This window comes from Xiphias gladius, chromosome 11 (assembly GCF_016859285.1).
Source record: "Xiphias gladius isolate SHS-SW01 ecotype Sanya breed wild chromosome 11, ASM1685928v1, whole genome shotgun sequence".
NCBI classification, from domain to species: Eukaryota; Metazoa; Chordata; class Actinopteri; order Istiophoriformes; family Xiphiidae; genus Xiphias; species Xiphias gladius.
In genome coordinates, this window is record NC_053410.1 from 19,436,521 (window position 1) to 19,462,042 (window position 25,522).

A 25,522-nucleotide genomic window follows, 5' to 3' on the forward strand; every position below is an offset into this window, starting at 1 on the left:
GGGAAGCTATTTATCTTTTCTTTGTCTTGTGTTTGAAAAGATGGAGTTGAATCACAAAGCTTGCAAGGAGATACAAACCAGACAAGTGATCTCTGTGAAACACAGAGAAGAAATTTCAAGATTCAGTGGTGTGACATCATCAAATCCAGACCTTGGCATGGTGGATTACAGCCCACCCAAAAGGCCAGAATGGATAGACTCCCTCCCCCCCTCTCTGTCCCTCTGAAAGCAGTACAGTCTACCCTCTTACTCATCCAGCCAAGGGACGCATCGGTAAAACATTTAATGGGTGAAGATATTTGGTCTGGACCAAAGTGTGGAGCTACTGCCAGGCATTACCATCGCTAAAGCAACACTGCTGGCATAGCAAAGAATAAAGCAGCCAAAGGGTCCTGTTTTCAATTCCTGTCACTCTAAAACTTATTTTTTATTCCATCGAATTGTTCTCAGCAAACACCCCTGTGCAGGTGGGGAAAAACAGCTAGGACAAAAAACTGATCAGGAATCTCAAGATAGTGGGCCGCAAACAAGCAAACAAACAAACAAACAGAACATAAAAATAAATAAATAAATAAAAACAACAAAAACACATAAGCCCTAAGCCCTTCATCGTTCCCAAAAATCCCTGAGGGTAAATGTGCGTTTCAGTCTCATTACCCACAAAAAGAATCCACGCAACAAGAAAGGCATCATTTGGAAAATACAGGGTGACAAGGCTGGGAGGAATGTTGATAGTTCATCAGTCTCTAAAGTGATCCCATGCAGAGGTGAGATGTCCTGCAACGGTCAACTTTGGAGCAGATGGCTTGGTGTGTTGCAAGGCAGAAAATGCAGAAAAAAAACACAGATGTAGTCACTGCTATATAGCTGCTACAGCTGCAGGCTGGAATTTTCTAAAGCACTTTAGGATATTTGATCTAAAGACACATTTAAGACACTGATTATTAAAAGTGAAGTTAAATAGGGCATAGGGTTTCTTTTAACTCCTATGGGTGTATATATATTATCATTTATAGAAAACTCTAGTTGTGTAAACTCTATAAGCAGCAAGTTTGTTTCTAAAGCTTTTTAATAATTTCTGGGAAAAAATCTAGAAGTGTCTTGTTTTATCTCAAAAGAACCTCTGTGTTCACGAACAACAATGTAGAAACAGCTAAAAACTGCCAATATGTCAGTATTTGGTTTGTGTGTGTGCGTGTGTGTGTGTGTGTGTGTGTGTGTGTGTGTGTGTGTGTGTGTGTGTGTGTGTGTGTGTGTGTGTGTGTGTGTGTGTGTGTGTGTGTGTGTGTGTTTGTCAGAAAGTGGCAAAGCCTGTTTGAGGGGTATAAATACATTGCAACAGTTGAATGCTACTGACCTGACCATACTTGTGGTATTGTGTACTGTGGATTCTATCCTCCTATTGCTCAATACAGTTTAATTCAAGACATCAACAATCTCTGCTTATTATTTTTCCTTTATTCATTGATAGCCTTATACAGAAAATTCCACAACAGTAGCCCAATCGCAATTTTGCTAAAATGTTTTATAAACTACAGATTTCAGACATTCTTCATTAATTTGTACATTATGTAAAATCAAATGATTAAAGTACATGTATCTACATCATATTAGTCGTTTAAAAATAAATGTATCCAGATTACACTGTGCTGTGGTCGACCAAAATGACCAAAAAAATACACAAACAATCTCAAAGATTGGTAAAACCACCAAAAAGGGACATAAAATCTCCACAAATACTACAAAAAGACACAAAATGACTACAAAATAAGAGTCTTTTTCAGTCTGGAGATCCTAGATAGGAAGGGTGGGGGGTCTTTTACCTGTCTGTGCACAGGGGTCCGTTCTCTCATAATCCATCCATGCAGATAACCTTATAACCAGATAACCGTACTGGGGATCTTCCCTCTCTGTAACTATAAACTCATAGGGCACACACAGTGCACACGCACGCAAATCCACCTACACACGCTGCTAGATAACTCGAGAGATGTCCATTTGTTCATGGTTAGTGAACTGTTGTGCTGATCTGAACCTTCCTGACCTAAATAAGAAGTGACATAAAGGTGAGTGCACCGTACCTGTGGGCCTCCTCTGCCTTTTGTGTCAACAAACCGAAACACAACCGACAAAGCAGAAAAACAAGAGACAAAGGTTTACACAGCAGAACAAAGCTTGTGGTTGGGTACAGGATTATGACGGATAGGATCCTTTTTATCTATTCTTCATCTTTCACTTACCTGAGAGAGTGGTGATACCTGTATTTCCTGACCTCTTTATTTATGCTGGGATGAATATTTTTTAATGAAAAGCAGCAGTAAGACTTCTATTCATCAGGGGCCCTTGATAAAATGGCTGCCATCTCGGAATGTACCATCAGTGAACAGAGCAGGAAGGCTACATTGAGTGTTTTTTGTTTTTTTAAACCATTCTCAAAACAACAGTCGCCTTTCCACTCTCTCCATTATTGCTTCTTCGCTGTTTTGTCTTTCTTTGCTGGTTCAAGAACATACAAGACCTGGGGTCACTGTGTTTGTGCAGACATCAGCTGATTTCTGCTTTGCCGCGGGCGGAGAGAGGAGCCAGGAGAGAGAGAGGAAGACAAAGAAACAGCCGGACAGTTAGGGAGCAAAGTCATCCACCTAAAACTCGAAACTGGTGCAGTGTATGAATGCTCCCCTCTATACGCCGCCTTTGAGTGGATGTCCGCTCCATCCCTCCTCTGCTCTGCTGTCTGTGTCACGCTCTTTGTGGGTTTCGGCTGTAGAGGAGAAGTGCCTGTGATGCCTGATCACAACATGACACTGCAGAACATTGACTGCTCTTTCCAGCTGTCTTCGTGGGTTATCCTCTATCTTCGGGCCTCGTTCCGCTGGCCTGGTACTGCGGCTGTGTCTGCAGACTCGGTGGTGAATTCAGAATAGTTAGAGATGGCTGGATCCTGCTACTGGCTTCCTGTGTGCTACTTCTGACCTCATTAGATCAACCACAGTATTCTGTAAATTCATTTTGTCTTGAAAGCACGAGAGTGAGAGTTACAGAAGCATCTCTCAGTGGATCTGTAAACCAAAACCCTGCCAATTTATACTGCTATGTAAAGGAATAGTTCAACATTTTGGGAAATACATGCATCTGCTTTAGAGTTAGATGAGTAGATCAAGGGCACAGGCTCTGGGGCCCGAGAGATCCCGGTGCCCCTGGGCCAGAGCCTCTGTATGAAGTGACAGTTAATATCTCTTGTTTGAAAATCATAGAGCTCAGTTAAAAGTACAGAAAATGATCACAAAGAGAAGCAAATGAAAACCACTCTCATGACTGCTTGGAGTGGTATCAATCTTCTCATCTAACCCTCGGCAAGAAGGTGACTAAGCGTAATTCCCACAATGTTGAAATATTCCTTCAACCAAATTAAGTTTACTGGAGCAAGAGATTAAGAAGCAGTTATGACATCCCCTTCGGTTTTGTGCCCTTGTTTCTGTTATAAAATTACCTCAGAGCTCTAATGACTTTCATCAAACCAACCTAAATAATTTAACTTGCCCAGTAACTTTAATCCGCTTTATCTCATCATAGTGAACTGTAGTGACAAGTACAATAAAGCAATGAGAACGCTGCTCTCAGATTCCTCCGTTTGCCTTGATCTGAGAGGTTTGTGAGAGAGTTTCCCAGTTGAAATCAGATCGGTTACACAGTAATGCAGGTTAATTCTCTTACCTTCACTGTGCTTAAAATGTAACAAAGCCCCCATGAGAAACCTCCAGCAAATAGATAGCAAGATATAATGTTAATCAGCCAACCAAAATTAAATCAGGATTATCCTGGCAAAGCTGTATAGCTTACACGGTAATATTGTACTTAAGTATTTGGAAACATGCCCAAATATGAGCAATCACATCTACACCCACTGCTCAAAAGTGACGTTAAGCCCGCAAAAGAATTTGCTAATAGGTATGTGTGGCAGGGCTCAGATTCTCAGTGAAAAGCAGCTGGCAAAGACCAAGAAGTCAAGACAACTCATGTAACCATGACCACATTTAATCAGCAGCAGGCTCTTATACAAAGACAATAAGCAGTTCATTAGAGTCACTGCTGAGGCTGGTGGTTTAAAAAGAAAAACAGTCACACACCCCGGCAACAGAAAGTCAACAAAATGAGACTCCTGTTTGTTGGCGCAGTGCTTTTGGTTTTACAGTTGGCTTACTGTCAAAAAGGTTACCCAAGACAGTAAATTTCCTATATATTCTATATTTTCTCTGTCTTTCCATATGCAGCAGATACAACGTAGCAGACAGATAGATACATATATAGATGGATGTCCTGAGGAGCTCTGGAGGCTGTGCTGCAGCATGTAGGAATTTACAACATGCACCTGTGCGCCAGGCTGTATTGATTTGTACGGTGCTGCTAGCCAGACATGCCGTCCTGAATGGGCAGAAGATAAAGAAACGAGACAGTGTGGCAACTCATACTGTACAGCCTGGCTACTGGGCACATTTCACGCCTCCGTCACCGTGGAAACCCAGCATCGGCTGAGCCTGGAGGGTGACAACAAACCCTTCATTGGAGGAGAGAGTTCATTTGCGCCCTGGCAGCAGAGTAGACAAAAAGAGACCTTTTCCTTTTTGCCGTTTCAAAAAAAGAAACTCCCACCGCAGTTATTCTGCAGCTGACAGCTCTCTCTCACATGGAAGCAGTGTGAAAGTCCAACTAAAACAAGCATGAATAGTCTGGATCAGACGATTATTTGGCTCTCTGCGTGTTTACTTTTAATGAGAGATGCTATTCACACCTTTCAATTGCTATTCATTTCTCCTATCGCTCACATCTCCTCTACACAATGTGCCGCCTTTGTGTGCTGAATTAGACCTATTGTATGTGCAAACCTTCAGCTGCCTGTATCATGATCTCTCATCGCTTTGCCGTCGTGCGCACAGCGAAATTCATTTCAGCTCTTTTATTACAGCGAAAGCACGCATTGCCACTGCCTGCATTTTTTTATACAGCCAAATGGAATAAATGAGCATTTAGTAGCACCATAAATATGTTAGCGCAATGCTGACACATGGAAAAATGAGAGCTCCCGTTTAGAAACTGTCACACTGTTTTGTAGCTCATCAACAACGATGATGTTTCAGCTTCTGAACAAATGACTTAATACTAATTCTTACATTGTAACCATATCGAATATATCCCTTTTAGCCTGTACTTGTTGTCAACATTTGAAGCCTAACCCTCACTCCCATGCGACGTGAACTTGTATTTTGGTGGTGAAGCCCCTTGGGAACTTGTTTCCATGAGTTGCCTGTGCAGGGCAGACGCCCAGGTCTGCTGTAGCGCCAGATGGCGGTTCATTAGATCCTGTGTGTTGTGTGCTCGGTGTGAAGCGTAGGAGGAGCAGGGCGGATGTTTGTTCCCACCGACAGCCAGACTTTAAGTCTAGCAGGCTTTATCCCTCCATTCCTCAGAGTACCAGAGTGCCTGGCAAGCAAAGTGATACTACAGTGAAGTGTGATGGGAGGAGACGTCACCTTTTGTTTTGCTCTTGCTTTAACTCATGCTTGTGCTCACTTAAAGAGGAATAATTTTATTTTAGTGCTTCGTGTGTTCAAATCCCTGCATACAAGGGGATAGGGAGAAGCAGTTCAAGCTGTACTGTATTGTGTTTGTTATTCTTCTGGTGTTTATGTTATTGACTTAAACATGTGCAAGCTACAGTATACAACATTGTTATATACTGTATCAACAATCTGCACGTTCTATCTTGCTTTTGTTGATGAACCCACTTGACCTCAGTAAATTCCTACATTTTCCAGGGTGCCTCTCAACACCCCGGAATTGAGTAACTGTTAATTCGTTCATCAGCGGATTCCTCTGCACGTGTTGGTAAAAGAGAGCAATAACAATAGCAACAGTGGAGTAGTTTGGTGGACAGTGGAGAACAGTGGAGGCTTTCGAATCAAGCGACAGTGAGTCATGGTTTTTAACTACAAACACAAACACACAAGTATTGTTGCTGCATTGAATTCTGTTGTATTGGGGCCTACAGTTGATATTCTACATTGCTGAAATATGTTCCCCAATAAAACCCCAGTTCTTCTTGGGAATACACCACAAAACTAACTGGACCAAGAAATACAAAGTAATGAACATCACTAACTCCGTGACCACAAAGACAAAGAGGCATTTATTTTAGTAAACTGAGTTTAGATAATTTTTAACTACATTTCCAAGTCATTGACAACATGTTCCTGGAAGTTGAGTCTCGGCTGGTTGAATCTGTTTTTCATTTATTCTCTGACCAGGGTAAAACTTTATTAAAACAGCCTGCAAGGTGCACATGTGGGCTGTTTGTTTATTGCCTGTGATTGCTGGACAATACACCAGAGGAGACTGACAGGAAGACGGTTGATGGCAAACAGTATGATGAATTCTACATACACACACGCGCGCACGCACACGCACACGCACACGCACACACACACACGCACACACACACACACACACACACACACACACACACACACACACACACACACAGACATTTCTGGCTGTCAGCCCAGGTGAATCCTCTCAAACATTCAGCAAAACATATCAAAGTGGGATAAAAATATCGAAACACACCACAGTTATGTCGAGGTTAGGATGAACCTAAACAAGAGAAGTGTAAGTAACATAGTTTTGGCTGGTTGCCCACTTGCCGTGTTATATTTCAGCCTGCTGCATAGTGGGTGGTGTGATAGAAACCTGACCTCGCTCCTTGAAGATGATGTTGCGGTCTGAGCTCCTCCAGCTGCTCGCAGACACACAAGCTGCCACAGGGCCTGCACTTGCACTTAATGTCACTCTTTTTCGTTTCCCCAGCCCGTTAACATTGTCACATGGTGCGCAGATAGAGGTGGATGATTACAGGCTGCACGGGAATGGGCACAATCACAGTAACCAAGAGCTGTGTCAGTGTGTCTCTGTCCTTGGCTGGAGAAGGCACAACGTTCAGCTGCAGAATATCCAGGCTAGATGCCTTTTTCACAGACCAATGCAGTAGAGGGAAGGCAGATTGGTACCTGGCTTTGTTGATAAGCCGAGCATTAGGAGAAAGTGAGGAACAAGAAAGCCCCTGTCTCCATCATCAACCCCTCTCTGTCCCATTCTTCTCTGATCCTTGCATCACGTTATCTCAGAAGCTTCCCTGCTTCAAATCTTGATGCAAAAGCTTGGTCTAACAACCATAACGCATCAAAGGCGAAGTGTTTTGTGATTTTGAAAAGTTGGTTTCTGTCCCTTGTGAAAGAACAAGACTGACAGTTTACAGCCATGCTAGCAGCTCTGTGAGGCTGTGCAGAGTGGTGCTTTGCGGTGAACGCTGACATCAGCACGCTAACGTGCTGATGTTCTGTATATTTACCATGTTTATCATCTTGGTTCAGCAGTGAACTGGGACGTATTTTATTGGAATCTGATTCCCAGAGCAAAATTACAGAGTAAAGCGCAGGCTGTATGTTATAGTGTCACCCAGTACACACAAAGTACAACTGAGGCTGATGGGAATGTCATCAGTTTTGCAGGTATTTGGTTGTAAACCAAAGTATTGGGCAGATTGAAAATGTGACTGATGATGGTGAAAAGTGAAATGGATCGCCAAAACTATTACAAATCATCCTGGAGGGACATGAATGCGTGTTTCAAATATAACGGCAATTCATCCAACAGTTGTTGAGACATTTCACTAAAAATCATGAATGTCTGTACAACCAACAAACAGACGTTGCCGTCACTTGCAAAGCTTAAAAAAACAACATGATGTTACATAACATTGCATCATTTTTGATAGTAGTTCTGATAGTAAATGAAGTATGTTGATTTTAGTAGGGAAAAAAGGCGGAAATACCATACCAGTTATGTACAGATAATACAGAAATATTATGTACATGACCTCCAACGTTTGACACATTCACTAAAGCAAAATGACCTGCAGTGAGGACGAAATGTGTATTAAAGAAGAAAAAATACTACTCTACAACCCAGAGAAGCTGGATGGAGTAAGTGGGTGGCATGTGAAATGGAGGTCTAGTAAAACTGATGGAGAAGAGGGGATCTGGCGGACGGAAAGCTAGCTTGTCTCTGACGTATAGATCACCAGAGCTTTACACTTTTGTTATTGCACACATAAATAGCACAGGCAGCATGGTGAGCACTTGTCAAAGTGTTATGTCGCACCAGGGAACAAAGACAAATAAGTGTTGAGCAAGTAAGTGAATAAATAACACACAACAGTCCATCTGAGGATTGGAGCCATTTGAGTTTGTTTTTCTGCGAGGTTGTTCATCTTGAGATCGCTGTTTTATGCAAATACATTCAACCTTATTATGTTCTACATTATTGATTGCACAAGCAATCGATACAAACTAATGGCTGGAGTCAAAGGTCAACTTTTACCACATCCACGGATGTGTGTGTTGAGCTGGAGAATTCTTCCCTCATGTCTTCATCTTGTTGTGCAGGTTAGCGGCTTGAAATGCCTTTTTATGTCATCATTTCATTCATACAGTAATTTGTATATCATAAAGTGTGTGGGGAGGATGCCATAATGCATTTATACCAGCTTAGCTATCAATTTAGTAGTAAATCGGTGAATCTAGTTTTGAAGAATGTACAAGTAAATACTCAACACTGGAACAGCTTGATGTAGCATACTGAAAATATTATTCTGATGAGTCATATTTAACAGTCTACGATCGCATATTGTTTTAATGGTAAATTCAGCTGAGTAATCTAAGCCAAACCGATCCTTTTTTACAATGGGGTATGATGGGGGAGCTTTGTTCCCACATCATAAACTGAGCTGTCACTGGGAGAGGAAGAAGGGAACATTAATTTGTACTTATTGAACCGGTTAATGAGCTATTCCGGAAGATACCATTATTCAGTGTTTGCGTCATTGCTCCTAGCGAACATAAAGTCCTGCTATTAAGCAGACTAATTAAAATCACAAATCAAAATCTTGTGGTTTTTATGTTTTATTAGGGCACATGGAAGAACTTTTGTTGACATGCTGAATAAAGACATATAAATGTCGCCATCTGGCATGAGAAGCAGGAGAAACCTCTCCCTGATCACTGTGATGGTATGCAAGAAGACAGCAATACACGTACGTCCCTCGGGAGAGGTCTGATGTAAAGACACTTCCAAGAACCTTTTTGATAATGTAAATACTGACAATGACATGGGACAAAGTTCATTTTTAGCCCAGCTAGCAGCCTGGCTCGATGCGTTGTAACGTTGAATGGTGGCTGGTTCACCACTTTGGTCCAGACTGAAATATTTCAACAAATATTGGGTGCATCACCATAAAATGAGATTCATGGTCCCCAGAGGATGAAACCAAACGACTCCGGCAATCCCCTGATTTCTTTTATAACACTTTCACATCTGTTCCACTCTCTCTCAAAATTGAGATACCTGCTCTATCAGATATATAACAACCCTGCATATGGACAGAATAAGCCAGGAAGACTGAATGACATGAACTGAATAGTCTTATGTGCCTGACCCAGATTTTTAGTCACATTCCAAAAGCTTCTACATGCTCTGCTGCAGCAAATAAGCTCAGGTCAAATACGAGTTGCTCCAAATGATGAAAGGGAGAGCATCAAAATAGACGAGAAGCACATTTTCAACAACATCTGCCTGCAGATAATGATAGGTCTGTTCTTATACGTTGCACGTGGACACAGCATGCACTCTCTTTTACAGTTTGATGGGAGTTTGCCAGGTTGAAGGTAAATGCACTCTGGCATCACTTATTCCTGAGCTCACTGTGCCAATGGAAAAGGCTCAAACACTTTTTGCGTTTGACCTTCCAGTGTCTCTGTATCTCCCCCTCTCACACAGAGGATTGATTTCCTCTCCAGTTAGGCTTTTATTGCTGATGATGGGTCAGTGGGGGTTGTTTGTTATTTGGCACTAGACACCCCCACTCTCACACCTACCATTCACCCTCCAGACATCAATATTCCCATGACCCTCTAAAACAACCCCTCTACTCAGCCACACAGGCCAGCCAGACTAATGCAGTTTTGCATAATCAATATCCTATATTTAAAAAAAAAAAAAAAAGGAGAAAGTCAGCGTAGAGATCTGGGTCTGAACTCCTCCTAACCACCACCCACCACCCACTCACCCACCTGCCCCACGCCTTGAAAGCCTTCTCTTGGCCGGGGCTGTTTGCACTGGAAGAAACCGATTGAGAATCAATAGCGGAGCTCGCTCTTGCTCGGCAGCTGAAAAGGACAACAGACAAGGACATCTCAGCGTATGTAGATAATTCAGCAGCCCTGTCTTATCTTTTCGTTTCTGTCTCTTTATCTAATTTGGCAGTAAAGCAACACACATAGAGCCATCCTTTTATTCCCGCACCTTCAACACAAGAGGTTTGCTGAGTTTTTGTCCCTGCTGGATGTTTGAGATTTCAAGCTTTTCTGCAATGACCTTTCTGGAAAATGGTTTTTCCCCCCTTCTTTTTTTTTTTTACCCTTTCTGATTGCTATTGAGGCAAGGCAAGCAGGCAAGCGGCTTATAAGATGTCGCTCTTCACTAGGTTCAGCTAAGAGGGTGGTCACCTGTGACTTGACTGACAGATAGCGACGGCCCGTGGGGACCTGGGAGCCAGACGGGGGAGAGAGATCTTCGCTTCCCTTTCTCCCCTCTCCTTTCCTTTCTTTTGTGTTGTGTGTGAGATGCAGCTCCCCAGTGAGTGAGAGGGAATTTCAAAGCACCTGCAGAGGAGAGATGAGCTGCACAGATAAGCAGTCGAGGTGAGAGAGCTAATCCTGCAGTTACGCCTCGCAGGCGCACAACACAATTGAGATTTCGTAACTGTCTGGCAAGACCAAAGGCAAGCCTATTGAATTTTCTTTCTTTTTTTTGCACCATCCTCAATGCTCAATGCCTGAGAAGTGGTCAATACTGTATACATCTAACTTTCTCTTTCAGGTAAAAGTAGAAAACATGGTATTAAGATATTGAACCAAGGACTACACACAACAGCTGTCCTGAATAATGCATAGACAGATATTTATGAATAAGTCCCTGAAATCCTTAAGTTGACTTTTTAACACTAACCCTGCACAGAAGAAAAATCGAAGCCATTGTTTCAGCGAAGCCAAGAGCTGAAGCTGATACGGATATTTGATATTTTGCAGGCAGCAACTCCAGGCTGACCTCCACACACATTCGACAGAGCTCCCCCTCCCTCTGTGCTGTGCCAGCTGTGCTTTGGGCACACTGGACTCTATTCTGGGTAACATGATCCTGGCTAGGGTGGCACTCGCAGCATAGGAGCATTTGCTGTAGGACTGCGGAGGCGGGGCAACTGTGTCCCAGTCACATGCTATTATGTATGATGAGCAACAAATGTGTGTAGTGGTGGATGACCATCACTCCTGAGCAGAGGAGAAACGCCAGCCTTTATTCCTTTAAACTGCTGACACAGTCAAATATTATAAATCAATATGGCTTGTGTGACCGTAAGCTCTTCCATCTGGTTAGAGCAGATTTGAAACCTAATGGATTGGTTCTAACTTTACTGCTTGTCAGCATATTTTGCAAGGCTAATAAGACTCCAGTCTGTCATTGCAGTCTTGGATTGGTCCCATGCGTCTCTTTGCTGCAGCTTGTTTTTAATTTTTACTCTCTGCTGCTGACCCGGCCTCTGTCCACGGATATTTCTCCAGGTTCTTCTGATGGCGGAGTCATTTGGCACCTCCCCTCTCTTCAGTCACTGGTCGAACTCCTGATCTCACCCTCCACAACACACCCTGGAATCCTCCTCCATCCGAAACAGACACACACACTTTGGTCTTGTGCCAATATGAGCCCCCATCTGCTGTCCTGGCACTGTACATACACATGTAGATTAACTACCTCTGACTGCATGTTGCTCCTGGCAAGACCCAGAGCTCTCTCTCTCTCTCTCTCTCTCACACACACACACACACACAAAACGGTCTAGGCATTTTATAGTCAGCTATGGTGTGGAGTAGCCTGATGGAGAGGTCAGACAGAGAGCAGGAGCCTCCCAGGAGAGTCAGGACAGGCTGCCAGGTGATATCTTAACCTCTAGGTTCATTCATGAAGTGGTAAGACTTGGATGCAGCTACTTCTTTTTTTTACTAAAATTGCTTCTCAGACACATTCTTCGCTGACGTAGAGATGGTGCAAAAATAAAAGCATTTCAATTATGCCAACAGCAACTGGCTCCAAGTCCCTCACAGGTAAGACCACAATTCCATGCAGCTGCATACCCATCAGCCCCTAAAGGACTAGATAGATTGGACCTCACTCCAGCAGCTGGGCTGGAGGTTTATGCAGGAAGTAGCAAACAAATTTAATTGTTTTTCCTCTCTGCACCCAAAAAGGCTTATGATTAATTATTCAGCGAGTCCTTTGCCGTCCCTGCGGTGAAAGCAACATCTGCCATTTATTTAAAGCACACCAACTCACAGGGAATCAAGTCACAAATGCATTACGGTTTCATGTTTCCATTCAAAAGTCTTAGCACACCTGCTGTTTACAAAATAGGGGATGAAAAAGTCTCACAGAAAAGGTTGTTATCTTCGTTTTCCCGTGTGGGGGCTCAACAAATGCATTGTTCAAAATTATCTCTTGGTCTCTTGTCTGAGCCTGGAGAACAGGTATCAGTTTGCTGATGAGGACATGCACTCAGTTTTCAGTCCATCTGCGTTCCTACCAATATGTGCACAAACTCTCCAAATCCTAGGCTTTGACAAGATTTGAGGACTTTCTGTCAAAATATCTGTCAACATTGTGCTCCTTTTTTTCTGATTCTCCAGCTGATGCATTTGGAAGTACACTTTTCAAGGTTCACTTGAAAGGTAGATTTAGGAATTATTTGACGGATTGAAAAAATTAATTTTGTACAGAACAAGACTGTGGATCTCTTACTTTACAAATGCGTTAGGAAGGGATAACTTCGTAGCCACTGAGGAGAGGAAACTCTGCCAGTGTAGATATAGGCATAGAAGTGTTGTATTAGATGACTAGTTTGACATTTTGGGAAATGTGCTTATTTGCCTTCTGACAGAGAGTTGGATGAGAAGATTGATACCACTCTAATGTCCTCACAACAAATACAAAGCTAGAGCAAACGTTTAGCTGAGTGTAGCATAAAGACTGGAAACAGGGAAGCAGCCACGCTCTGTGCGAAGTGCAAGAAGCATTTCTTTCATATTTCCCAAAATGTTTAATTATTTGTTTGAGAAAGAGTTGAAAAAATGTGAACCTAAACAAATTATGCTTCTCTGGAAATCTATCAATAGAAACATAATAGAGACCATTAAATAACTTATTTTTACAACTACATTTATTTAAAAAAAAAAAACAGAAAAAAAAAAAAAAACAAAGCAAAAAATAGAACAAAAACAAAAAAGCAACCAGTGTCCCACCAGGGATGAGACAGTTTATGGAGAGAGACATTTTTAAAAGCATACAAACCAGCAAACTGTAATCTAGCAGCATCCAAATGTTGGAATCTCCAAAATCATCATTTATATATTTAAATATATAGTTTTTTTTTTTGCCCTGGCAAGCTACACACTTTACAACATACACAGAGCTTTATCTCTCCTTAGTGCAGAAAAAAACCCCAAACAAATATCCTTAATAAAATAAACAACTTTAGGTTAAATAAGCTTAAATAATAGTGTTAAATACAAGACACTTCTGTGGCATATATGTACAGAAATAAACACATTTGGCATTGTAAGTGTGGTTCACTGGCGCTTGCTCTAATGCTCTAGAAACCACTGCATAAGAACACATTTTGCTGTGATAAACTATGCACACACACACCCGCACACACACACACACACACACGCACACACACACACACACATGATTTTGTATCAGTGAGCCACAGACAAGGCATGTGTTTATAAAAGACAACTAAAAGCAAAGAGAAACAATCCATTTACAACCAAGAGTTTTAGGCACAGTCTCTTCCTGTTTTATAAATACATGTCAAATAACAACTGCTTCTCAACAGGAACTCTTCACGTTTGTGCTAACTTCTTTTTTTTTTAAAACACAGTTTCTTAACTACCACTTTGTTATTGCTAGGACATTGTGACAGTGAATGGAAACTACTGACAAACGTGTGTGTAGGGAAAAGCACCTTTAAACATCAAAATTACTGCCATGTGACCCTACAATACAACACTGAGGAAAAGAAAAAGTGGAATAATTTCAAAGAAAAATGGCCCAGAACATCAAACCTTGAAACCTTTGTGACTTTGGGAATCAGAAATCCAGAGAAAACAAAAGGGTCTCAGTTGAGCTACATTCAACCCCCCCCCCCCACTGTAAGTTTCAAGACCGCCACATGTGGATTCCTCTTGGTGCTGGCAGACAGTAAGTACCACTTTAATATGTCCAGTACATTCCTCCCCTCCTTCCTCCCTCCTTGCCTCACCCTCCCTACTTTCCTGTGTCCGTGAAGGCTGGCACAGAAACAGCTGTGTGACAGTGTGCGCAGTACAATACAGTACAGCTGAGCATACAGTACAGTAGACTGACGTGACTTACGTAGGTAGATTATATGTTGACTACAGTAAATGAGCTTTACATTCCACTACTTTAAGAAGATCCCAGGGACTCAGGCAGGGACCCGGGGGTTGCGTTTCCCAATTCCTCTCCAACGGCAGATAGGAGGAGGTTTCCAAAGAGTCCTGTTGCCAATATGGAGAAACTGTTAACGTCAGAAACAGCCCTGCATTTCAGACAGAGGAGGATCCCCAAACTAAGGTCCAGATCAGGGTTTCAAGTCTCTCCACACAGGGCTGCACGACAGTCTCCTAAGTAGGGGCTTTTTAAAGAGTCTTGATTACTCTGGGGGCTGTTAATGGTTTGTTTTAAGGTTTGTTTGCCTGTGGATCACCTGGGAGTCTTAAGTAGGAGTTGAGTGGGTGCCCAGGAGGAGTGAAGGCCATCACGCTCTCTCTCCCTCTCTTTCTGCGGGTCTCTCGCTCTCTCTCTCTCTCTCTCTCTCTCAAGGTTTCTTATCGATGGTGTGAAAGAACCACTCGGTGAACTTCCTGAGCTGAGCCGCAGCGGTCTGGCTCTCCTCCTGCAGTCGCATGTTATCCTGTCTCAGGTGCTGCACTTCCTCCTGCAACATCGCCTTGTCCTCTTTCTCCTGAACACACCAACACAGACACGCATAATCAACACCGGGACATGAAGCAAAAATAAATGGACACAAAAGAGCTTGCTAAAAGCCCCTGGTATTACAAGAACATCCGTCTTTCGTCAGTGCCGTGTAAATGGGAGGCATTATCATGGCAAAGCAGCCTTTTCTCTGTCCTGATAAAAGTGCATTTCCTCTCTCCATTTTAAGCACATTAGTGGAGGTGGGGAAATGTTGGGCTGGGACACAATAAGGAAAGGAAGCAGGATATTGAATTAAGTGGACGAGGTTGTATTACACAGACCTCAGGGCACCCATTACTCAATGTCTGTTCTCCTGACCTGTGTGACACAGACATGCAGTGTTCGCTGACGTGGAAAAGGAAAGCAAAAAGGTGAAGAAAACATAATCAAGAAATGAGTTTGATACGTGTGAACTTACTTTTCGGAGGTCATGCTGCAGCTGCCTGAGGATGACCTCCAACTGGTTGACTTTGCCAGTTAGTGTGGAGGGGGAGCTTCTGATGGGAAGCAGAGCATAGGATGATATTAAGACTCAAGAAAGACTCATTTTTCACATTAATGAAACACAATGACAGTTTCTACTAGGATACAGAAGCAGACAGTTTGTTAAGTCCTGCGCCCTTTAGTTGCTGTTGCTACGCCTGTCAGGATCTCTCTTCGCACACTGCAAATGTGCGGGTTACAATAATTATGGTGGCAGATTTACAACCGTGGTTCCCACTCATTGGATGTCCCTGTCCTGCACAGGTATTTGTCTGTAGGTAGTAAGCTAGCCCGACAGTTTAATCCACTCATTACACCTTTGTCCTTGAATTTTTGTTTTCCAAAAGGTGATAATACACTGCCCTCCCAAACCCTTGAGATACAGAGTATTGCTCTTATTAGAGTTTAATGTACACTGCTTCATCATTTGGAGAAATCTTCTTGACAGATCCACTGTGCCTAGGTAGGGTTTTCTAAGATATGATTGGACAATCACTATTTGGGGGCAGGGTTGAGAGAAGAGTCAATTATTAAAATTAGTATTGGTGTTTGTCTTTGACGGAAAAGCCTACTCTGCTTCCAGCGCCGCTCCCTCCGCCTCCACCACCCGTCTGGTCAGCTCTCTCGAGATCTGCAAAGCCTCGGCCCGCTGCATGTCGGTCATAGTGCAGAAAGATGCCACGCGCTGGTCTGGAGACAGAACAGGTGACGTAACAGGTCATAATCTTCCCTGAACATCAAAAACAGGAAATGTGTTCAGCAATGCATTTCCTGGTGTCAACTTGCAACTAAAATAGAGCAGAACAACACACACGCATGTACACATTCCTGACAGGATGGGGTGATTCACTCATGCTGCTGTATGAATGAACGGTTCTGGTTGAAGCGCTGTTGCAAAGCCACCGAATGTGGTCCTCCCATACTCAAAGATCTATGAGCAGACAATCAGGAAGAAGGTGGTAAACAGAGAATTTCTTGACTATCGGATAAAGTAAGTCCCTTGGGTGTTGCTCCGGTTCCCTCACCCTTCTGAGTTTCCTCTGACAGCTGGCTCATAACGGGCTGAATGCCAGAGAGCTGTAAGGCACCAATCATGCTTGTTTTTACCATATCAGGCCCTTAAGCTTGCTCAAAGCCCCATGGAAGACCCAAACTTGGCATGTTACGCTTAGGGACTGCTCAGTTTTGAGGCGTAATGCTCTTTTCTTTAGAAACCACTCTCCCTCTCTCTCTCTCTCAAGCCCTTGGTCTGAGTATATAGATAGGAGGATCTGCATATTCATAGAAAAGATTAAGGAAACCCTTCCATTAATTTAGCCCCCAAATGAAAGCTAATCCACTCCAAGACAAAAGCTGATGGAGCCCAGAGTTGGTTGTTCAGACGAGGCAGGAAAGGGAGACCAAGCTTCATTTACATATGAATGAACATTTTCCTCATATTCGATGGCTGCATCAGAAAGATTAAAGACTTCGTGGAAAGCAGTGATGGTCGCAGAAAAGCAGCCTGTCATTTTTGCGTGACCTGGTGTGTCCACAGATTTAATGGACAAACGGCTTAAAATCAAACAAAAACAGATTACACTGAAGAGACACTTCTGTGGGTATCTATGTGAGCGGACATACAGCTCTGTATTTATTTCTGAGGGAATATTAAAACATATCCAGTTGATGATAACGAGAACGAGGGTTTTCCGTTTTTTTACTTTGAAGAGTGAGGAAATAACAGTGTTTTTTGTTGATGGTGCAAGTCGATCTAAACTGTCTTTTTGCATCACGGATATGAGCAGTCTCTCAGGATCCACATGACCAAGGTTATGAATGCTATAAATCCTTTCCATCTCTGCCAACCTCTCTCTCCCGTGGCTCTAAACAGAGCTGGTTAAACATACAGGGTACAATGGCAGTCTGGAGCCACTTTCTGCTCGGCAACAAGCCTCCAGTTTACACAGCGCTTTTCTGGGCCAGCCAGGCTGCCGTGACATCTGCCTTCTTGCTGCCAGTCAGACTCTGCATCATCTCCACTGATTCCACTCTTGTTAAATGATATGCTGTGGGCTATGCAGCAGAAAACGTATCACAGAAGAAACTCTACAGAGGATTCATTAATTATGAGAAATGATCGGTCACATGCTACGTTGCCTGCTCACTGGTCTCAGGGTCAGACGGAGTTCAAGTGGAAAGAAACTCATAGCATGTTAAGAGTTTCCGTGATAGAGGGTGAATACACTGGCATGAGAGTGGTCAAAATAGTACTTAAACTGGAAAAAAATGAACAAATGTGATGATGCTGACCATGAAGTGGTGAGATGAGTCAAAGCTAATTAAAGTGAGACTGAGTGAAAAGACAGCTTTCAGTTTTGACAGGAACATATCACTCATGTTGTCTGGGAAGACAACCTACTGCAAGTCCTCATAAATGTTTGTGAGTACTCGAGTCCTAAATCACTTGTCCCAGCGTCAGGTGCCACCAAAAAACCACAAATACTCTAAAGCAGCCATTCAGACAGTTTATAAGAAACAACAGTCCATCCTAAAAATGAAGATTTCTATTTCAAAGGTGAAAATCTGCAACTTTGGGCCAGATGAGATGTCTCTCTTCATTTTGTAGAAGAAAAAAAATCCAACATCTTCCATTAGACCATATTCAGATTAACGAACAAAAGGACTGCAGAGCACCGGAAAATACCCCAAACTATCAATGCAAGATCTTAATGGTATAACGCAAGCCTGTAAGAGTTCCCTGAGTGGTGACTTGCTGGATTTATGGCGTGAACATTTTCTCCACGCCTGTGTTGAGAAATGATGGTTCATTTTTCCAAGTTATAGTGCTTGATGGGAATCACAATGGGGCTCAGAGCAAAGGCGCAAAAAGCAGACGGATTCCCAAAAGTCACCTCCTACAGCACTTAGGAGACACTAGAAGAAACACAAACACACAGCGCACACAAACCTACGCATGCAAGCCAGAGAGCACTTGCAGATTACAGACACACACACACACACACACACACACACACACACACACACACACACACACACACACACACACACACACACACACACACACACACACACAAACACACACACACAAAGTGCTAAGCAGCCAGGACGGTTAGAGGGAGGACGGGGGGGGGGTTGCACAAGGTGCCAGCAGCTTCAGCCAGGCTGGTTACCTTCAAAGGCTCGTGCTGCGTCAACCAGGTGAGACCAGTCCAGGCCCGAGGCAGTGTCTGGGAGGGGCATGAGGCCCGGGTCGCTGAACTTGGACCTGTCCGCCAAGGAGCCGTCAGAGAACCAAAACTCATCTGCAGAGACAGGCAGGCACTCCAATCAGTGTCCGGGCCTTGCCTGAGTTTAGGACTAATCTGAGTCACCCATCAGTTTGCATTAGACAAGAGGGGTTGGGAGAATAGAGGGGCTTAGAGGGGGAAGGCAGGGGTTTTATTTGAATGGGTCATCGCTGCTAAAAAAAAATGATGTTTACCTAACTCAAGTCCTGCACATCAAAACACCAAGCTTGTCTATGATCACTAAGATAGCTCTTGTTCAATCATTCAATCAACTACGTCCAACTCCATTCTGGTTGCACCTAAGTAAGAAAACCTGCTACAGGTTATAAACAATCTAACTTTGAAAAGATTTGTTTTGTATCAATGTGACAGCATGATAGGCTAGCATTACATTAAACCGCCTGCTCTGCATAGCACTCACAAGTTGCTGTCTGAGGGGGCGATAAATGACTTGTCTAAGTGAATGTCTTCATGCTTCAATCAGTATCTCCTTTTCCTCCCCTCTGTCTCTCCTGGCCTCCCTCCCTCTCAGCCCTGAAAGACAGGGAATGCAATAAACAAGCTCCCATTCTGCGGAGGGGTTTTTAGAAAAACAGGAGTGGAGAAGTATAGAAGAGACAGAGAGAGCTTGAGGTGATGCTGACACTCTCCTTTCAATTTATTCAGCATCCTGGAGCTTGAGTGATTCACAGTTTACTAAATTGGACTGTTTCAGTAAGCCTGTGTGCTCATCTACCATTCAAAACAATCAAGGATCCATCAGGTTGACAGCCAGAAGAGGCTAAAGAGAGAAACATCTTTCCAAAAGCCATTTTCTATCTAATGACGGTAGTTGGAGACCGGTGAGGAACGGTATGGAAATGAGACAGGAGGGACAGAGAGGGGAGGCAGGCAGGGACTGATGAGTGAATGAAACATTATGTATGACAGACATTGTGACACTCCTGATGGAAAAATAGGCATGTTCATGTCAGAGATCTTAAAGACCCGCAGCTGCGCAAACAGGACACATCACACCTCTCATCGCTAATACATATTCAGGGGATGCTGGGAGAACAGTAGAGAGGGGAATACTCGCAAGCAGTGACAGGTGTCTGCTTAATGCAGACGGAGCAGCAGGGCCCTTGCAAGTTGCACACTACTTCACCCAGTTCAAATTACTTGGCTATATTAAGGAGTGTTGCTGGAGTGTGTACCAGTTGTGCTAATGATATTGGTAGGACACGAGTGGCCCTTCAAACAAGTATCTATATCCTGGCTCTTGTCTGGTGCCAGAGAAGAAGGATGATAATCCAAGAGCAACATGCAGAGAAAGTCTACATTAGCCTTCCTGTCTTCAAGAGGCATTTTAACAGTTCTGACTTCGGTTTCTTTTCTTTATAGCAGCTTCTCTGCAGCACCCTTGTTTAAGTCAAGTATTGTACACATTTTTAGATATTTCTTTTGCATCAGTTAGACAAGTGAGAGTTTCATTGTTTGTACTTACTTCTTAGGTTGGATGCTCCCTGGTTGTGGATCATACGAGGAGGCAGCGTGCTGTGGTAAGGTGGGGTGGTGCTGAATAGGATGTCATTAGGCATGGCTTGGTCCAGCATGGAGCTATGCGAGCTGGTGTAGGACGAACCCTTACGGTTACTACACACACTTTCGTCCGACAGTGTCCGGTACAGGGAGCGTCTCGGTGATAAAGTGCCAACTGCTGACAACTGAGAGAAGGAAAAGGAGAACAGTTTGTCATGAGATAGTGACAACAATGCAAAGGATGGAGCTGAATGACCTCCAGGCTGCCAGCGACGGCCCCCTGTCTGCACCTTCCCTCTGTTTCCTCGGCACAGCGGGTTTACACGAGCAGGCAGCTGGGTGGGTACGGAGGGAACATCAGGGAGCAGTGTCAGGAATCAATTCCAATCTTTGCTCTCAGGAAAATGCAGATGGATTGAGCACAGCTGGAGAGTGTTTGGAAGAGTGGGAAAAAAAAGGGGACAGGGCTTGTGGAGGTGCTGACAGAGGTCACTGCGCTGAGGCAGCCAATAGTCACTGAGCTTGATGTGAGACAATCGCTACCATATTTAATCAAACCAGAGGCATCACGTAAAAAATATCCAAATATAAAAGATTGTCAACACTAATCTATCAAAATGTGGCCTGAAAATTTTTTGTAATTCCCCTTCTCCTTCTCTATGGTTGCTAATTAAATAACAAATTAAAAAAAAAAAATAGACTTAGCCCTAACAGCCATTTCACGGTGCTACTTTCTGTGTTTGCTTTCGGTCGGACTCAGGGACAAGCATCGTCATGTTTATTTGGAAAGCTGTAGGAGCCACTTCCAGCTTCCCCGAATATACAAGTTCTTTTTCTCCCTCAAAACAGAGGTGGTAATTGCAAAGTTAGCATGACCCATTGAGTCACAATGGCCAAATTTATAAGAAATACACCGAGTTGAAAAATACCAGAATACTCCTTTAACTAAGCTCCAGAATGAGTCAGTACAGTATGTGGAGCACAGTTGAACTCCTGGATATACTGATTTAATGCAGGGCTTATCATATTTTTGAATGAACTCAGTACACATTTTCTTTTGTTTGCTTGTTTATTAACCAGACAAAGACCAATGAACACGGTTTAGTGAAGCCGGTTAGGAATCACAAAAGCTGTGAGGGCTTGAAAAGAAACATCATCTGGAGGTGATGTCTTGTGTGAGCAGAGGAGAATTAAACAGGATACCAATGCAGGGATACTAGGGTTTCATGACCGTGGCCAGAATTATGACAGAGGATCTCCTGTTTAAACACACAAAACCACAAACACCAATCCCATCCATCATTGTCCCATTGAGCTTACATAAATATTGCAGGAGTGACATCAAAAGCAGCCACAAATAATATGCGGGGCAGTTGGCCACATGGATAAATGTCTGCCTTTGGCTTCCCAGCTGTAACTAACAGTAGACTAGTATACCCACAAGCCAACACCCAGCCATCTCCCTTTCAAAGGCAGAACTCCCACAAATCCCACGGTGAGAATTTAACAAACATGTAGTGCGTCTTTAAAGCGGAGATATACTGTATATTGGAATTCAAAGCAGCATACATATGCAGCCTCCGAAGAACATCTCAGAGGCTTTAACTTAACAAGGTACCCTCTTATTACAAGTTTTCCCACCCAACTTTACAAGATTTTTGCTCATCAAAACAACTTTCAGGAGGATTTGCTACTCTCTTGTATAAAGCAAAAATAGCACAGATTTGGAACGCCAATAAATGGAGTCTCTGCAAATGAAACCATTTGCAATAGGGCTTAATGTTTTTTTAAGAAACCATCTATTTATTACATCTACAGCATCAAATCGGGCTCTCTGAAGACATCTAAGCACTGGTTAACTGAACCTGCTTTGTACATCACGCAGAAAACATTGTATTAATCAGTCATACAAAATTATTGACTATTTCAGTGTTCCTAAATGCACCTTGGCTGACAACAGTGTCCAGCCTGATTTGGGCTGTAGTGTGTTTTGTACAACAGCAACACTCTTATCAGTTGAGGCAGCAGTGACACATCCTCCTAGAATTTTCCTGATTTCTCTCACTTTTTTCCTTGCTGCCCACACCAAACAAAGACAACAACCAGCATTGGAATCCCTGGACGTGCCACTTGGGAGGATGTGTTGGACAACCACCTATTCAAATACTTGTTTCTTTCCCACAGGAGGTTCAAAAGAGGAACGCTGTGGGAGTATAAGCTGTGAACGGCCTTTCCTTTACGTCAGCTACACAATAGTCTGCCCGTCTGTGGAACGTCGTCCCAGCGGATACCTTGGCTGGCAAGCAAAATCTCTCTGCACCTGCTCACCCACACAAAGAATGGCATCGGGTGACTACCGGAAGTGACACATGCATTAACCTTTAACGCATACCCTGTTTAATTACTTAGGAGATTAAGCAAGTCAGATTGTAATAAATCAGAAATAAATCAATGATGTTTCCAACATTGTCATTACTGTAATTTGATTCCTTTACGTGCCAGCTGATGATTGAAAACATGCAGTCCCAGTGAAGCTGCTCCCAGAAAAGTATGTGTTCATTGGGATCAGATGTGTATATGGCTGGAGTGTCTGGCTTTGTGCCCTCCCTCATGCATCTCTCGCCCAGATTGCTTTTCCACACACTGTATTATTGCACTGAATCAGACTGGAGAGTGAGATTACAACAAAGGCCATACTACTCTTTGAATCCAACAGGCAGCACTGTGCACCTTTGTAGTGATTACTGCGCTTTCCTTCTCTGCGGGAAACAAAATAGAACCAAATGAAGGGAAATCAAAGTGCGGGCCTGGTACAGCTGCTTTCATTTTAGACAGGAGCTGACGCTGCCTGTTCTCTTGTAAATGCCACATTTTATATACTGTAAGCCTAGTGCACGACAGCAAGACAAACTCATCAGTGCACTGAGCTGCTTCATGTGATGGACAAGACCTGTCTGTGCCAGAGAACATACTTGTCTTTACAAAGAATGAGTTGCATTCGTATTAGAGTTGAGCAGCATCTAAAAATAACCCATTTGTTTGTCTCCAGGGTGCCTTCCTGGTAGATAATGGATGGGGGATGGGGTACGGCGCAGGGAACTCAAGATGCAATTAATAGAGTCTGCAGGACCCACGAACATCAAACATCGATGCACTCTCTGCACCTTCCTATCTTTATTCCATGACATCCCGACTGAGCAAACTCAGGCCCCGTTATAAATTAAATTATCCAAACACACTGTGCCAGTCAGTGGGGACTGAAAGGGTCTTGTGTCGGGAGAGACAAGAACTATCAGCAGTGGTGCTCAGCGGCAGGGCCAGCTGATAGGCAGCAGATGTTTGTCCTGCTCTTACTTGCTTGCAGTAAGGGGTTATCTGCCCTGGTTCTGGCCTTGTACATACAATGGCTGTTCGTCAGTGTGAAAAAATAGCCCTTGGGCTGCAATAGATCCTTGCAGTGTCATGTAATTATGCTGTCAATCATTACTTCACAGTTTTAACAGGTTTTATTTGTCTGCGTGTTAAACAAAACATCACAGTTATCATGTAATTTAGAGATATTTAGTCAGTAATCCACAATGACCTCACCTTCCGACTCCTGTCTTCTCCTGGAGGGCTGTCGGGCAGCATCATTTTAAGGTATTCCTCTTTTGAAAGTCTCTGCAGGGATTTTCCATCCCGCTCAGTAGCCTGGAGCTGGCAAGCTGCCTCCTGTGCGTACAGCTGCCTGTGGACGATACAGAGGACATAGAAGAGCAGAACTCATCAGAAGGGCAACATTAGCCACATCCTGCAAGGGAGGCCTTGAATCATCACAGCTTGGGTGGAAAGGCGGCCCCAGCTATTTAGAAAATATTGTCAGTATCACACAAAGGGTTCTGGTGGATCCGTCTTAGCATGCCAACATCAGGTGCCTCCCTGCTCCATGCTAGTTGTGATCGTGGGGTAACAGGGTCGAAGAGTGAACCAGGGAAGAAAACTTATTTCCAACCCCCCGTCCCATCATACTCTGCTAAACCCATGATTAAAGAGACTGAAGAATGCAGCCAAGCACTGTGAGAGGTAGAAAGGAAGGGAAAAAAAGAGGGTTTTTGACAGAAAATACATCCAGAAACAAAGCAGTGCAGGGAGGATGTGACCAACCTGGCTGTTGAAGTTGTGTGGCTGTGAGACCTTTGCTTTTAGTGAGCAGCCTGTAGTATGACACATTGAGTGCTGTTGGCAGAGTCCTAGATGGCCACAGGGGGATACACAAGATGGCGAGACAATGGGACTGTCTAGATGCGTTGGTTACCTAGAGACACTATTGCTGAGTGTTGTTCTGTTTTAAGCTTTTGGTACCATAGCAACCAAGCCCTAAATACATAGACAAGTATTGGAAATGTCCAGATGCATGATTTCAAGATGCATTCTAAGACAAAGAAGTGAAATTTATTGAGCTCTGTTTACTCATGACTTGGTGTTAAAACTGTAGGGAAAAAAAAAACCCTTCTTTTCCCCCTGAATCTTGACTTAGCTCTTGTCCAATTTGTTCTTACTTGATCGATCCATGATTACGGGAAGACTGGACCAGCACTAAAGCCCTGACCTTTGCAATTAAAGGTTACTCCACTGTGTGGGAGCATTCGTTAAATGCGTACAATGTGTAATAGGTGTTTTTTGCACAGCAGGTCTTGAGTATGGGTGTGAAAGAAAGAGGGTATGATTTCATCCACTGGTTTGAATACAAATGTTTAATGCCTGAAATAAAAAAATAAAAAAAGACAAATAAATGATGAAATGTTTTGGGCTTGGCTAAGGTAGAAAGAGCTGGCATATCAAAAAAAGAAAATGCAATAAAGGCTGATATTAGGCTGAGATTTTTTTGTTGCACCTTGATGTTGCAGTACCTATTTTCGCTTCTTCTACTGTATACAGGGTATTAATGCCATGCTGCAAATCACTGTGACAGGCCTCCAGCTCACCAGAAAGGTAAAAAAAACAAAAAACAAAAAGAGCAGGGGCGC

The 25,522-nt window shown here is 43.2% G+C and overlaps 1 protein-coding gene across 7 annotated transcripts in view; it reads right to left on the bottom strand.

Annotated features, from left to right (window-relative positions):
• Window positions 1–13,447: 13,447 nt before the first annotated feature.
• Window positions 13,448–25,522, bottom strand: part of LOC120796233 (signal-induced proliferation-associated 1-like protein 2) — a 79,119-nt gene continuing 67,044 nt past the window's right edge. For 5 of the 7 annotated variants that reach the window (XM_040138778.1, XM_040138777.1, XM_040138776.1 and 2 more), the window contains 6 exons: window positions 24,105–24,243; window positions 20,482–20,701; window positions 18,879–19,010; window positions 16,278–16,395; window positions 15,641–15,719; window positions 13,448–15,208 (listed from right to left, as the gene is read on the bottom strand). In XM_040138778.1, coding sequence (XP_039994712.1) covers window positions 15,062–15,208; window positions 15,641–15,719; window positions 16,278–16,395; window positions 18,879–19,010; window positions 20,482–20,701; window positions 24,105–24,243 — 835 coding nt within the window. In that variant the 3' untranslated portion in view covers window positions 13,448–15,061. Of the gene's footprint in view, window positions 15,209–15,640; window positions 15,720–16,273; window positions 16,396–18,878; window positions 19,011–20,481; window positions 20,702–24,104; window positions 24,244–25,522 lie in introns of those variants that run through there. The other 2 variants (XM_040138780.1, XM_040138781.1) reach the window with 2 other exon arrangements.